The sequence below is a fragment of the Stegastes partitus genome, unplaced genomic scaffold (assembly GCF_000690725.1).
Source record: "Stegastes partitus isolate 25-593 unplaced genomic scaffold, Stegastes_partitus-1.0.2 Scaffold86, whole genome shotgun sequence".
NCBI classification, from domain to species: domain Eukaryota; kingdom Metazoa; phylum Chordata; class Actinopteri; family Pomacentridae; genus Stegastes; species Stegastes partitus.
The window spans coordinates 490134-503633 of record NW_007577817.1 but is presented as its reverse complement, the minus strand read 5'-3'; the positions used below and the strand labels follow the sequence as shown (position 1 = coordinate 503633).

The window sequence follows — 13500 nt, the reverse complement described above, 5'->3', positions numbered from 1 at the left end:
CTCCGGCTTCCTCCCACACAGTCCAAAAACATGTTGAGGTTGATTGGTGATTGTAAATTGTCCGTAGGTTGGTTGTCTGTCTCTAGGTGTGGCCCTGTGATAGACTGGTTACCTGTCCAGGGTGTCCCCTGCCTTCACCCTAAGTCGGCTGGGATAGGCTCCAGCCCCCCATGACCCTAGTGAGGATTAAGCGGTGTAGAGATGATGGATGGATGTTTATATTCTATTATACTTCAAAGGACCCTGCTAACATCCTGTAACTGCCAGTCTTTTTTTTTTTGTGCTTAATTATGGATTTGAAGCTTTAAAAAAATAAAAAAAAAATAAAAAATCCAGACTACTCTAAAGCATCTCACAAAACTCTGTTGCTGGGTATGGACAATGATTTTGAAAGTGAATCCAAACACGTAGAGGGTTTGTCCATCAGTGTGGGTGAAAAAGAGACAGAAGTACTGTCTGGTAAAAGCTTTGAACATCAGTGAGCTTTTATTTTGACAGTCGAGTAGAGGGAGAAACCATGAGGTGGTGTGTTGTACTTTGAATAGCCACAACATTTTTAAGTCCCTGCTATTTCTATAATGTAGCCATGCCTCAAAAAAACCTGTTCATTTTCTGTAGCTAACTCTGGGCCTTTACTTTTCTACTTAGACTTGTTCTCAGACAAAAAAGAAAAAAAAGAAAAGCCTAAAATATTCAGCTGATAGTCACAGTATGCGTCAGTATAATTATAATAAAAACAAGTCAGAGCAATGGTAAATATTTTTCTTCAACACTTACACATTAATAAAATACTGTGGGAGGCGATGCTGCCTTTTCCTTAATAAAGCAAGTCACCATCACACAAAAGATTTGAAAACTTTAGCAGGAAGACTTGGATAATAATAAGGGAAAGGCTACAGTAAGGCAAACGTAGTAAATTATGGTAGCAATATGAGGAAGGCTTAAGGAAATAAATCTAAGTCAGTGTAATGTCCTCTAAAGGGATGGAAACACCCGAATGTGTGTGTATGTGTGTGTATGTGTGCGTACGAATGTGCCTAAAAACGCAGCATCCCTCCCATAGCAACAGAAAGCATAATGACAAACTGACTTTATGTAATCATTGATTTATTATCAGTAACAGTCATTTACATCACAGAAGAGTAAAATAAATCTAAAAGAATATCAATCAAAAAATAGAAGGGTGCAAAATAATAAATAAAACAGGAAGTGAGGAATCAGCTAAGGCACTGAAGAAATTATAAAAAAAATTATGCAAAATGACAGTTTGGTAGTTTATTGGTTCATACAAGCATTTATATATAATACACACACGCTTTCTTTGTTACGGAATAAACTCATATACAATTATGCAATTCCAAATAACACAAAAGAAATTGTCAAGTCTTGAGATGTATGTGTTCAATGAGACAATTAATTATATGCCAGTTTGACAAGAAAAAAAAAAAACTTTCAGACTTTTTTCCACATTCTGGAAAACATTTTCTAATGACTAATTAGGTCCGATAAGAAACTGGATTTTTTGTTGTCACACTTGGTTTGAGATTAGCCAAGTGTGTTAACCTTAGTAAGTTTCAAATAACACAAACTGTTTTTTTTTTTTGTTTGTTTGGTTTGTTTTTACACCAAATACAGTCAGAAAAAAAATCTAATTGCTGCAGGTCGCCCACTAGCCAATCAAGACAGACTTACGAGCTGAATCAACATGCATTTCACCAAAGACACTCAAACAAGGGTGTTCTTACAACATGTCACACATATATAACACACCCTTATGAACTCAAGGTTCTCCACTGTGCTCATATTTCCACCAGGTGAATAGAAGGTAGGTGGATTGTGGGATCAAAAGCCGAAGTCTTTTTGTCACATGCAGAGTTGTGAAAACTAAAATGGGGACTGCAACTGAGCCTTTCTTAGCGAAAAAAATTAGCCGAGTGATCTACTGTGGAAAAACTGATTTGGTCAAAGACCATAAAATGTCCTTTAATGTAAAAAATAAAAACAAAAGAAGGCAAGTTTCAGGTTAGATCAGAAAAACTGAAATCATATCATCTCTGGTCTCAGAGTCATAAGTTTAGCCTCTGGTGCTGCGGCTGCATTTGTTTCCTTTACCTCAGGTTAGTTGGCTGTGGGGCAGCTGTGCAAGAGACCACCTCCTCCTCCTCCTCCATCACCACTTCACCAGTGGGAAACTGGTTATGGCTGTCATGTAGAAATGGGGGAGAGTCAGGTGTTGCCTCTCGAGGGCAGACTGAAGCAGTCTCTGTAGTTCCGGAAGGGATTTCCTGCAGAGTTGGTGGCAATGCCTCTACCGACTCTGGGTTAGAGGAGGACTGCTCCTCCTCCACCAGCTGGCTGTCTGCTCCCTCATCTCCCTCTTTTACAGCTGAAGCACCTTCTGTCGTTGATTCATCCTTCAGCAGGATGCCTTCTTTCTGATCTGGTGTGGCTTCCTCTTCCTTCAAGATAGAGCCATTTGACAGGTCTTGAGTGTTTTCTAACACTTTGGGAACTGCAGATTCATTTTGCTCAGAGGGAGCCGTTTTATCTACATCCTCCTCCTCATCTTTATCCTTCTCTGGAATGTCATCAACACTGGATACCTCCAAGCATAGCTCGCTAGGGAGGACAACTGAGTCCTCCACCTGGATCATGGACACCACTTGCTTTATCCTCCTTTTCTGAGATTCCCCATATTTGGCATCACTGTCATCCTCGATGTCCTCTCCTGCTCCGTCATTCTGCTCCCGGGCTCGTGCATACTTTGCGGCCCAGTCGATGGGGTTTTCTCCCAGTAAGTGCAGGTTGGGGTCGCTGTTGCTGAGGCAAATGCTGTCCCTATACAGGTTGTGTTTCCTCTGGACTGCAGCCTCTTTCACAGCTACAGATTGAGAGAAAAAAGGTTGAAATATGTGTCCATATGATGAGGTAAATGTATCCAATTAATTTATTTAATTTCATTTATAACAAGTTTTACAGTGCAAAACTATAACTGATTCTTGATTATGTTGTTTACTGGGGCTACTTAAAAAAATCCTAGAAAGGAATTTTATTGTGAGAATTCTGGAAAAAACATTGACGTCTGGATGGAACGTGGCCAGACACATTCACCTCTGGTCTTGAACTGGCTTACATCCTTTGTTTTGCGTAGTTCAATCTCACTGAACTTTAACATGAAAAATCCCAAATCTCTCTACTGTCCAGCCATTTTTGGAGAAGGGGATGTGACTGATCTCTTTTCTATTCAGAAAATAGTGTTTGTTCATATTCCTGTTTTATAACTGCACAGTAAAATAATACAAGGAAAAGGTAAGAAGGGGTGCTGTTTGGCTGCAGTGAGTGACACTGTCAGAGGTTATTGACAGTAAAACAGTTAATAAATGTGTATAATGTATAACTGCTGTTGTGAGCTTGCTGGTTAGGGTTAGGGTCATACTAGTTCCTGTTGGTCTTGCTTATAGCATGCTCCCAACAAGACGATAACAGGACCTGAAACTGCTTGGAGTAGTCTTTCCTCTAAATTCACAACATACCTGCAGCCTCAAACAGCAGCAGGATCCATATAAGTGTCTCCAAAGCAAGTTGAGAGAGTTGCTTACATTTGTGGATGTAAGAAAACAACAGGCAACGTCATCAAATTCATATACTAAATTATTCTCAGCATCAGTCCAGGCTGGGATCAGTCTGGGCCAGGATACGACAGCAAGTCACACCGTTTGGCTACTTATCTTTACATCGTACAGGGGAGCTGTCACACAGACAGACTTCAGCTATTTTACAACTATTTTTCCTGAGTTTATTAAATAGCTGCAGCATCAGACATCAGCAGAATCTATATGAGCATCTCCAAAATGAGAGAGTTGCATTTTGAAATGAAAATGAAATGAAATGAAAAATATTTTATTTATCCCAGAAGGGAAATTCAATTTTACGCACAGACAAACAGCAGTAACTTCAGAAATTGTCCCAGACATGGAAACAGCATCGATCAGTCTTTTCTTTTTCTACTTCTTCTATTTTCTTCACCTGAACCTTCACATAGTCACAGTTTATCAGCTGCAGTTACAGTTATGGGTGGCTGTAGCTCAGGTGGCGGAGGGTTGTCCTCTAATCACAAGGTTGGCAGTTTAATCCCCCGCCCCTCCACAGTTGAAGTGTCCTTGGGCAAAACACTGAACAAGTTGCTCCCAATAGCAGGCAGGCACATTTCACAGTAGCTGTGTTGCCATTGGTCTATGAATGCGAGTGTGAATGAGTGAATGAGAAACACATTGTAAAGTGCTTTTAGTACCACTAATGTAGAAAGTCACTATATAAGTCCAGACCATTTACCATTTATAGTTTTATCTTAAAATAAAGTAGGTTTCTAATTATTTGGACAGTCTGATAAGTTTCTATTAGTTTAGATTTATTGCTCTGTATGTTTTGGCACTGTATGCATTATACATTACTGAGTGTATCTTGCCTGACACTGTGTAGGACCCTGTCAGACTTGTAGACGTCAGCTGGTACAGGTCAGGTTAGTAAGGTTCATGGGGAAACAGTTCAAAGTCACATTTGGCTTCTTCTGCCACCTGTCCAGCATTGACAGATGTACTGTCCTGGAGCAATAGCACGCCAACTTGAAGTTTTCCTCTACTTTCTTTGACTGCTTCAAAATTAAGAGTTTTTACAGACAGTGATATAATGCTTTATAGTTTACAATTATGCCCCACAATGAGTATTCAGCCTCTTGTTTCCAGGTGAAGTCAAGAATTTTTCAAACTACCCTCGTAGGTCTGAATGACAGAATGTCGTCAGTTTAACGGATTGATGAAGCAATGTTACATATTTCCTGTCTATAAAGGACTTTAGCTTTCACTTTGAAGAATTTTTCAACCATTGCATTTTAAGACTGTAATCACTGCGGGGAAATAACATACAGTCTGACAATCATTTCTTCTAAAACCTAGAAGTACTACTCTGCTGTCTCTGATCAGAGAAATCAGAGTTCTACGTACAGAAAGGATTGTTTTCAGTTTGGTTACTAGACCAATTTTCCATCCAGTGATAACTGAGGAATTCATATTGTAAATGTGCTCCTTTAGCTCTCACCAGTGAAGATTTTATGACCTTCTTCACTGAAAAAGTTTTGAATATTAGACTAAAAATTATTAGAATAGAAGAATAGAATAGAAAAATACTTTATTTATTCCAGTCTGGGAAATTACTGATATTAACATGTCTTCAGGTGCAGCAGCTCTGGATGCATCCATAGGACCAGATTTATACTTTGACTGCTTCTCTGCTGTAAATCTCTCAGAGCTCACGTCGATAGTAAATTCTTCTTAACCAGCAACATGTCTGTTAGACTCAATCCCAACTAGACTGTTCAAGGAAATCTTTCCTTAACGAATACTGCAGTAATAAATATCGTCAACTTCTTTATATCAACAAGCTACATACCGCAGGCTTTTAAAGTAGCTATAATAAAACCACTTCTCAAAAAGCCTACTCTAGATCTAGACGTTTTAGAAAACTATAGGCCCATATCCAACCTCCCTTTTATTTCTAAAATTCTTGAAAAAGTTGTTGTAAGCCAATTATGTGATTATCTGCATAGAAATGGTTTCAATTGGGTTTTACAAGTCATCACAGCACAGAGACAGCACTGGCAAAGGTCACTAATGATCTTCTTTTAGCTTCAGACAGTGGATTAGTTTTTATATTTGTTCTACTGGACCTCAGCGCTGCATTTGCTACAGTGAATCACAGCATCTCAATACAGAGACTGGAATGTTTAATTGGGCTTAAAGGAGCTGCACTAAATGGGTTTAAATCATATTTGTCAGACAGATTCCAGTTTGTCCATGTTAATGATGTTTTCTCCACCGGCAGTAGAGTTAGCTATGGAGTTCCAGAGGGCTCTGTGTTAGGACCAATATTATTTGTTTTGTACAGGCTTCCATTAGGCAACATTATTAGGAAGCACTGCATAAATTTACATTGTTATGTAGATGATACCCAGTTATATTTATCTGTGAAGCCAAATGAAACCAATCAGTTGGTCAAACTCCAGGCATGTCTGAAGTACATAGAGGCTTGGATGAACTGTAATTTCCTTCATTTAATTTCTGACAAAACTGAGGTTACTGTATTTGGCCCTAACACCTCAGAAACACACTGTCGAACCAGATAGCTCCTCTAGATGGCATTGCCTTGGCCTCCAGTTCTACTGTAAAGAACCTTATTTTTGACCAGGACATGTCATTTAATAGACATATAAAACAAGTTTGTAGGACAGTCTTCTTTCATCTACGTAAAGTGATACTGAGAAACTAGTCTATGCATTTATAATTTCTAGACTGGACTATTGTAATTCCTTATTATCAGGATGTCCCAATAACTGTCTTAAAAACCTTTAGCTGATCCAAAATGCTGCAGCCAGGGTTCTGACAGAAACCAGTAACAGAGATCATATTTCTCCCGTATTAACTTCTCTTCATTGGCTCCCTGTAAAATGCAGAGGCCTCATTTATCATCAGTGCGGACGCACAGATATGTGCATAGAGCGTGCGTACGAACATTCCTATGCAAAGTATGGAATTTATCAACTTGTACTTATACTTAGGAATGTGCATTAATATACGCACAACTCTGACCATGCGTACATGCATAATCTAGTGGTAGAATAGTGAAACTACAAATAGAAAGCATTCAGGGATTTTGACCACCGGCACATTCCAGCGTGAGGATGGAGACATATGCAGCATTTCCAGTCACCACTGAGCAGGATCAAGCCAGCAGTGTCGGATGCCATAACTTCCCTGGCCCCAGCCTACATCCAGCTCCCTTACAGCCATCACCGATGAGCCCAAATCAAATGGGGACTTAACGCCATTGCTGGATTCCCAAACATAAGTTGAGCCATAGACAGCACCCACATAGCAATCAAAGCAGCATCACTAAACGAGCTTAATTTTGTAAATAGATAAGGGTTTTATTCAATCAACGTACTGATAATTTGCGATGCGCATTTGTGGCTATCAAACGTTGTTGCCCGGTGGCTTGGAGGAACGCACGACTCATTCATTGAGCAGAACAGTTCTGTGGGTCTCCAAGCAGGAGCTGCTGAAGACAGCTGGCTTATTGGTGAGTGTCACAGAGTGTGAGATGTTTTAGCTGGACTTTGTTTGGTTATTTAAACATCTCATCTATAGGTGATCAGGGTTATCCACTGGGTGAAAGTTCGGTATTAATTTGTCCTCCTCCAGTTGCAGTCATTTCTCTTTCATGGGTTGTGACGCATTTTTTGGCACTGAGCTGAACGTCAAACCACCAATTTTGCCGACGATCTCTCCTCTGACCCAACAGAAATAACTGCGGTGGTTACCTTGTCCAATGCAGCATTTTTTCTAACACTGCTTATCCCAACATTTCACGCACCAACAATATTTTCTGGTTTGCTTCAACCTCGCTGACAAGTACCTCGATCTCAGTTTCAGAAAAGTTCCTCTTTTTCGCCCTTTTTGCCACGATGATGACGACAGGTGAGGAAAAAATAAATCTTCGCTTGCTTATAAAGAGGTGTGTTATATGGTGATTTGGAGGCGTTTCTGAAGGCAACGTGCACAAGCATGGAGGTTAAGAACAAGTGGGGTTTATCAACACTAATGTCCGTACGACCTCCGTACACATGTTTGATAAATACAGATTTTTTTTCTTACACACTCTAAATTTCATTTGTATGACAGAATTTAGAACCTTTTCTACGCACTGATGATAAATGAGGCCCCTGGATAGAATTTAAAATCCTGCTTCTAACATATAAAACTCTCAATGACCAAGCTTAATTTTACCTTAAAAACCTTATTGTGCCATACTATCCAAACAGAGCCCTTTGCTCTCAGACTGCAGGTCTACTTGTGGTTCCCAGAGTTTCCAGAAGTAGAATGGGAGGCAGAGCCTTCAGTTATCAGCTCCTCTCTTATGGAATCAGCTCCCAGTTTGGGTTTGTGACGCAGACACCCTCTCTACTTTAAAGGTTAGGCTTAAAACTGTCCTCTTTAACAAAGGCGATAGTTAGGGCTGCTCAGGATCACCTAAACTGTCCCTTAGTTATGCTGCTATAGGTTTAGACTGTCTCCTCTCCTCTCCTCTCCTCTCCTCTCCTCTCCTCTCCNTCCCTTACAGCCATCACCAACGAGCCCAAATCAAACGGGGACTTAACGCCATCGCTGGATTCCCAAACATAAGTAGAGCCATAGACTGCACCCACATAGCAATCAAAGCCGCATCACTAAACGAGCTTAATTTTGGAAATAGAAAAGGGTTTCATTCAATCAACGTACTGATAATTTGCGATGCACATTTGTGGTTATCCAATGTTTTTGCCCGGCGGCTTGGAGGAACGCACGAGTCATTCATTGAGCAGAACAGTTCTGTGGGTCTCCAAGCAGGAGCTGCTGAAGACGGCTGGCTTATTGGTGAGTGTCACAGAGTGTGAGATGTTTTAGCTGGACTTTGTTTGGTTATTAAAACATCTCATCTATAGGTGATCAGGGTTATCCACTGGGTGAAAGGTCGGTATTAATTCGTCCTCCTCCAGTTGCAGTCATTTCTCTTTTATGGGCTGTGATGCGTATTTTTGGCACTGAGCTTAACATCAAACCACCAATTTTGCCGACGATTTCTTCTGACCCAACAGAAATAACTGCGGTGGTTATCTTGTCCAATGCAGTATTTTTTCTAACACTGCTCATCCCAACATTTCACGCACCAAACAATATTTTCTGGTTTGCTTCAACCTCGCTGACAATTACCTTGATTTCAGTTTCAGAAAAGTTCCTCTTTTTCGCCCTTTTTGCCACGATGATGACGACAGGTGAGGAAAAAATAAATCTTCACTTACTTATAAAGAGGCGTGTTGTTGCCCTTTGTGGTGATTTGGAGGCGTTTCTGAAGGCAACGTGCACGAGCATAGAGGTTAAGAACAAGTGGGATTTATCAACACGATGTACGTACGACCCCCGTACGCATGTTTGATAAATACAGACTTTTTTGTCTTACACACTCTAAATTTCATTTGTATGACAGAATTTAGAACCTTTTCTACGCACTGATGATAAATGAGGCCCCTGGACAGAATTTAAAATCCTGCTTCTAACATATAAAACTCTCAATGACCAAGCTATATTTTACCTTAAAAACCTTATTGTGCCATACTATCCTTACAGAGCCCTTTGCTCTCAGACTGCAGGTCTACTTGTGGTTCCCAGAGTTTCTAGAAGTAGAATGGGAGGCAGAGCCTTCAGTTATCAGGCTCCTCTGTTATGGAATCAGCTCCCAGTTTGGGTTTGTGAGGCAGACACCCTCTCTACTTTAAAGGTTGGGCTTAAAACTGTCCTCTTTAACAAAGGCTATAGTTAGGGCTGCTCAGGATCACCTAAACTGTCCCTTAGTTATGCTGCTTTAGGTTTAGACTGTCTCCTCTCCTCTCCTCTCCTCTCCTCTCCTCGCCTCTCCTCGCCTCACAGTTATAACCACCATTACATACCACTAACTCTGTGTTTCCCCCAAGGTCCTGTGCTTGTTGATCCGGAGCTTCATGTCTCTGATCTGCAGCCGCTGGCCTCACCAACCCCCCAATTTTTTATACTCATATGTATTGTTCTGGGGGAGGGTTGGTTCCTTCCCACCATTGCCAACCTCATGCTCCTAGGGAGTCCAAAGGCTACTTTGGATTGTTGGGTTCTCTGTTTAAATTTGTAAGGTCTATACCTTACCATGTTAAGTGCTGTGAGATGGCATATGATGTAAACTGCGCTAAACAAATAAAACTGACTTGACTCATACAAAGAAACCTGATTCACTATATAATAAGGTATGTCAGTACAGAAAAAACACTGTAGAAGACTGACCCATCATGATGTCCTTCATCACAGAGTGCAGTACCACTGCCTCAAAGATGTTCTCCACCAGGATGAAGCGAGAAAAGTCCTCAAAGATAAGTTCTTGGAACCGCGGCAGCTCCTGGTGTTCACAACAATAACAGTCACATCCTCTCCACATCTCAACTGAGCACTGGTCTTGCTTAAATCATTTTAAAAACGGATACACTTCATACAAACATTTTCTTACTACAGGTTATGTCTTTTTCATCTAGAGCTAAATGAAATAAACTTTTACACTGCATAAGTCACACAACAACTAAGTGATCATTTCCAGCACATTTTGGACATTTTCTCTGTTTCTAATAGAAAAACTCACAGAGGCACAGGAAGGGCTCAACTGTTTCAGCATGTAGGGGATGAAGATCTGTAGCAGAGCCTCACGGAAGAAACGCTTTCTTACTGTGCTGCTGTCATAGTCAAATTTCTAAAAAAAAAAACCGAAAAGAAACAAGGAAAAACGTTGTAACACAGAACTGGATTGTTTCTAAGCACACTGACTAAATGACTGTACTTTAGTAATATTTTGAGAGACTTAATCTTACTTGAGTATTTCTAATTTCTAATTCTGTAGCTGTGTATTTAGCTGTAGCTTTGCAGTCTTTCTATAGTGGTCTTACAGCACACAGACTACAGAGCCAGTAACTATAGGCTGAAGCAATACAAAGAGACAATTTGACAACTACACATCCAAAGTACACTTATTCCTTCAGCTTTAGGGTCCACTTGGTAGCTACTGCTACTATACACATTTCTACACCATAATAATTTTTAGTATAGTAAAGCAGAGGTCATGTACAGGTTAGAGTACAATTTTGACCAAACATGTAGCTAATAGGTTTTACCTCTGTACAGCAGTTGTCAAGTGAAATCCTGCTCTTCCCATGTGTTTTTGGTTTAGGATAATAGCATTGTGATCTACTAGCCTGTTCCTGGTAGTGTTTTACCTTAATGACTCTATCCTGGCAGCGCTGAATGGTCTTACAGAGATCCTCAGTACCCTGAGACTCCAAACTCTGGTGAAAGATCTGTTCAAACGTATAGGCTACATTGTCCATTTGCTGTGGACAGACAAGTAAAGATAAAGAGAGAGTTTACAGAGTTAGAAGGATTGGATTAAAACATGTTAGTAAATTTGACAATATTTTGGGTTTGATAAGTAATAGATAAATTACACACATCACTGGTGAAATATCATGCATTCAGAGACTAAATTATAATAACTGCCTCTCCCAGTCTTGCTGGCCTATTACATGCCTGTAAGAAGTAGTAGTAGAAGTTCTTCTTGGAAGTTTTCCCCTTGTATTGCTTTTCAACACTAAATCATGGTCAATGTAATTTGGCTTTCTATATGCACATTATTAACTATTTATACTTACCCTTTGTTCACTCTTCTCCTGAAAAATTTTACCACCATGTTAAAGTGCAGTTCTATTGTGAATGCAGCTGCCAGCACAAAGTGGACCTTGTCCAATCCCTCCAAAAGCTACAGTATATTTTATCCATTGTTCTTTTCACTCTGTTCTAAGATAAGGCAGTTGTAAGACTTAAGACATAAACTTGCAGGCTAAACTGCACTAACTGAAATTAAACAGAGAGAGGTTCAAACATTCAAATGACTCTGCTGATCAAGTGTTCAATTCAATAATAACTGAATGACTGACTCCTGGTTAGATCCACTCACACACTAACTTACAGTTATTGGTCTGTATGAGCTACACATTCTGATCATTCTGATCCCAAGAGACCAGACTACAGAACACAAAATGTATTTTGCATATACTATAAATACTGGAATAGTGTTTTCCCAGTTATATTTGATAATATTCTGAAACACTACCGTTTCATTACTTTCTGGTGACTAACTTAAATAGGGCAGTTCCATTCAGATGGGATTCAGTTCTCTAATGGAAGTGGGGTGATTTTATTATCACCTGCCATGATCAATGACAGTAATCCAGTATGGACTATATGTATATAGAGATGGAGGCCTATTTAGCAACCAATGTGAAAATGGAAAGAAATTAAAAGCAGATAGGAGAGGGACATTCCAGGTACGACAGGTACTGTTGTTCTCTTTTGAGCTTCGACTTTGGGGATAATTTTTGCTTTCTGTATAATGAAGTTTAACATTCTGTCCAGAATAAAAAGTGAAATTACCAGGGACCAAAGGGAATATTCTATCCATGAACAGCTCCTAAGCAACTGTGACTACTTTACTTTGTAGTATTTGTGGAAAGGCTTCCCAGTTTCCAATGAGCACATGAACTCTGAATGAGGCATGCATCCCAAAATTTGTGTTTATGGACTGGGACTGCAAATCCTCTAAATTAGTGAAAGCGGGGAGCACTTTTTTATGCTTTACTCAGGTTCCCCTAAACCGGGCATAACAAAGATAATTTGGTTGCAAAATAAATCAACTGCGATGAATAGTTCAGATAAGAAAGTAAATTTTACTGCATGAAATGCATTTTATCTGTCGATTGTTACATTTGTGTGAAACACAAATCCAAATAATTTCTAATGTAGCTGAAAAGTACAAATTAGAGACTGAAGTTCAACCAATATAAATGTCAGTTAAATGGATACTTATGGATTAACAAGTGGGTCTAAAATGTATGGCAGTTTAAATTATAAGAAATCAAAATTATGAACCAACTTATGCTTCTTGACCTGCCAGAATGCCTTGTAGTGATGCTTATGTTACCATAACTAAAGACAAAAATAGCCAGAACTCCAAGTTTTAATGAAGAATTATTTTTTTATAACAGAGGCAGTAACTGTGGACCAGGGCAACTACTTGTCATTGCATCATTCAAAACCCATACTGTAAGTTATCCCAAACCCAGTTAAAAGTAAAGTGACAGCTAGAGTATGCTAGTAGTGTCACCTCTCTCATGAGAATCTGGGCTCTCTGGATGAATACTGAGGGGCTGGAGACGTCAAACCTCTGCTGCAGACCCTCTAAACTCAACCTCTCCATCTTCTCATAGCAGCTCTGCATCTTCACTGGATGGAAGGCCAGCATGAAGATCTTCTCCATGTGCTGAGGAGGAGAAGACAGGGATGGAGAAGAACATAATTTGGACCTGACACTGGGCTTTTTAAATGGTTATAATTTAAATGATTCATTTCATAGTTATACTGACTTCAAATCATTGGATAGTTGATAACCAATGATAATATGGTCATCAACCATTTATAATATTTCTGCTCTTCAAAGGTCTGGATCATTTGCATATTGTTTATCGTGCAATCACAGCAAATCCTCTCAGCCTGCTAGAAGCTGAACCTCTTCCCTCTTCCTACCTGTGCCACAGTTTCCTTTGTGCCCTCATTCAGGGTGTTCTTGCTCATGTCCAACAGCTCTCTGAAGAAAACGTCCCGGACCTCAAAGAAGCCTCTGCTCGTTGGTTCCATCAGGGCTTCCAGGATGGAGCTAATGTAAGGCTTGATACTCACCTTCAGCAGCTTCTCAGCCTTGGGGAGAACCACCTCTGTGGGAGATGGAGAACAATAGTTTATTTTCTATGATAATATTGAAACATTAAGGCATAAAATGAAGAAATTT

At 39.8% G+C, this 13500-nt stretch overlaps 1 protein-coding gene across 1 annotated transcript in view; it reads right to left on the bottom strand.

The window, feature by feature from the left end:
• Positions 1 to 1090: 1090 nt before the first annotated feature.
• The window catches only part of LOC103353856 (niban-like protein 1), a 63173-nt gene continuing 50763 nt past the window's right edge, over positions 1091 to 13500 (bottom strand). The window contains exons 9-14 of the mRNA XM_008277022.1: positions 13239 to 13426; positions 12820 to 12975; positions 10877 to 10990; positions 10249 to 10356; positions 9900 to 10011; positions 1091 to 2881 (exon numbers count right to left, since the gene is read on the bottom strand). Coding sequence (XP_008275244.1) covers positions 2109 to 2881; positions 9900 to 10011; positions 10249 to 10356; positions 10877 to 10990; positions 12820 to 12975; positions 13239 to 13426 — 1451 coding nt within the window. The 3' untranslated portion in view covers positions 1091 to 2108. The remainder of the gene's footprint in view (positions 2882 to 9899; positions 10012 to 10248; positions 10357 to 10876; positions 10991 to 12819; positions 12976 to 13238; positions 13427 to 13500) is intronic.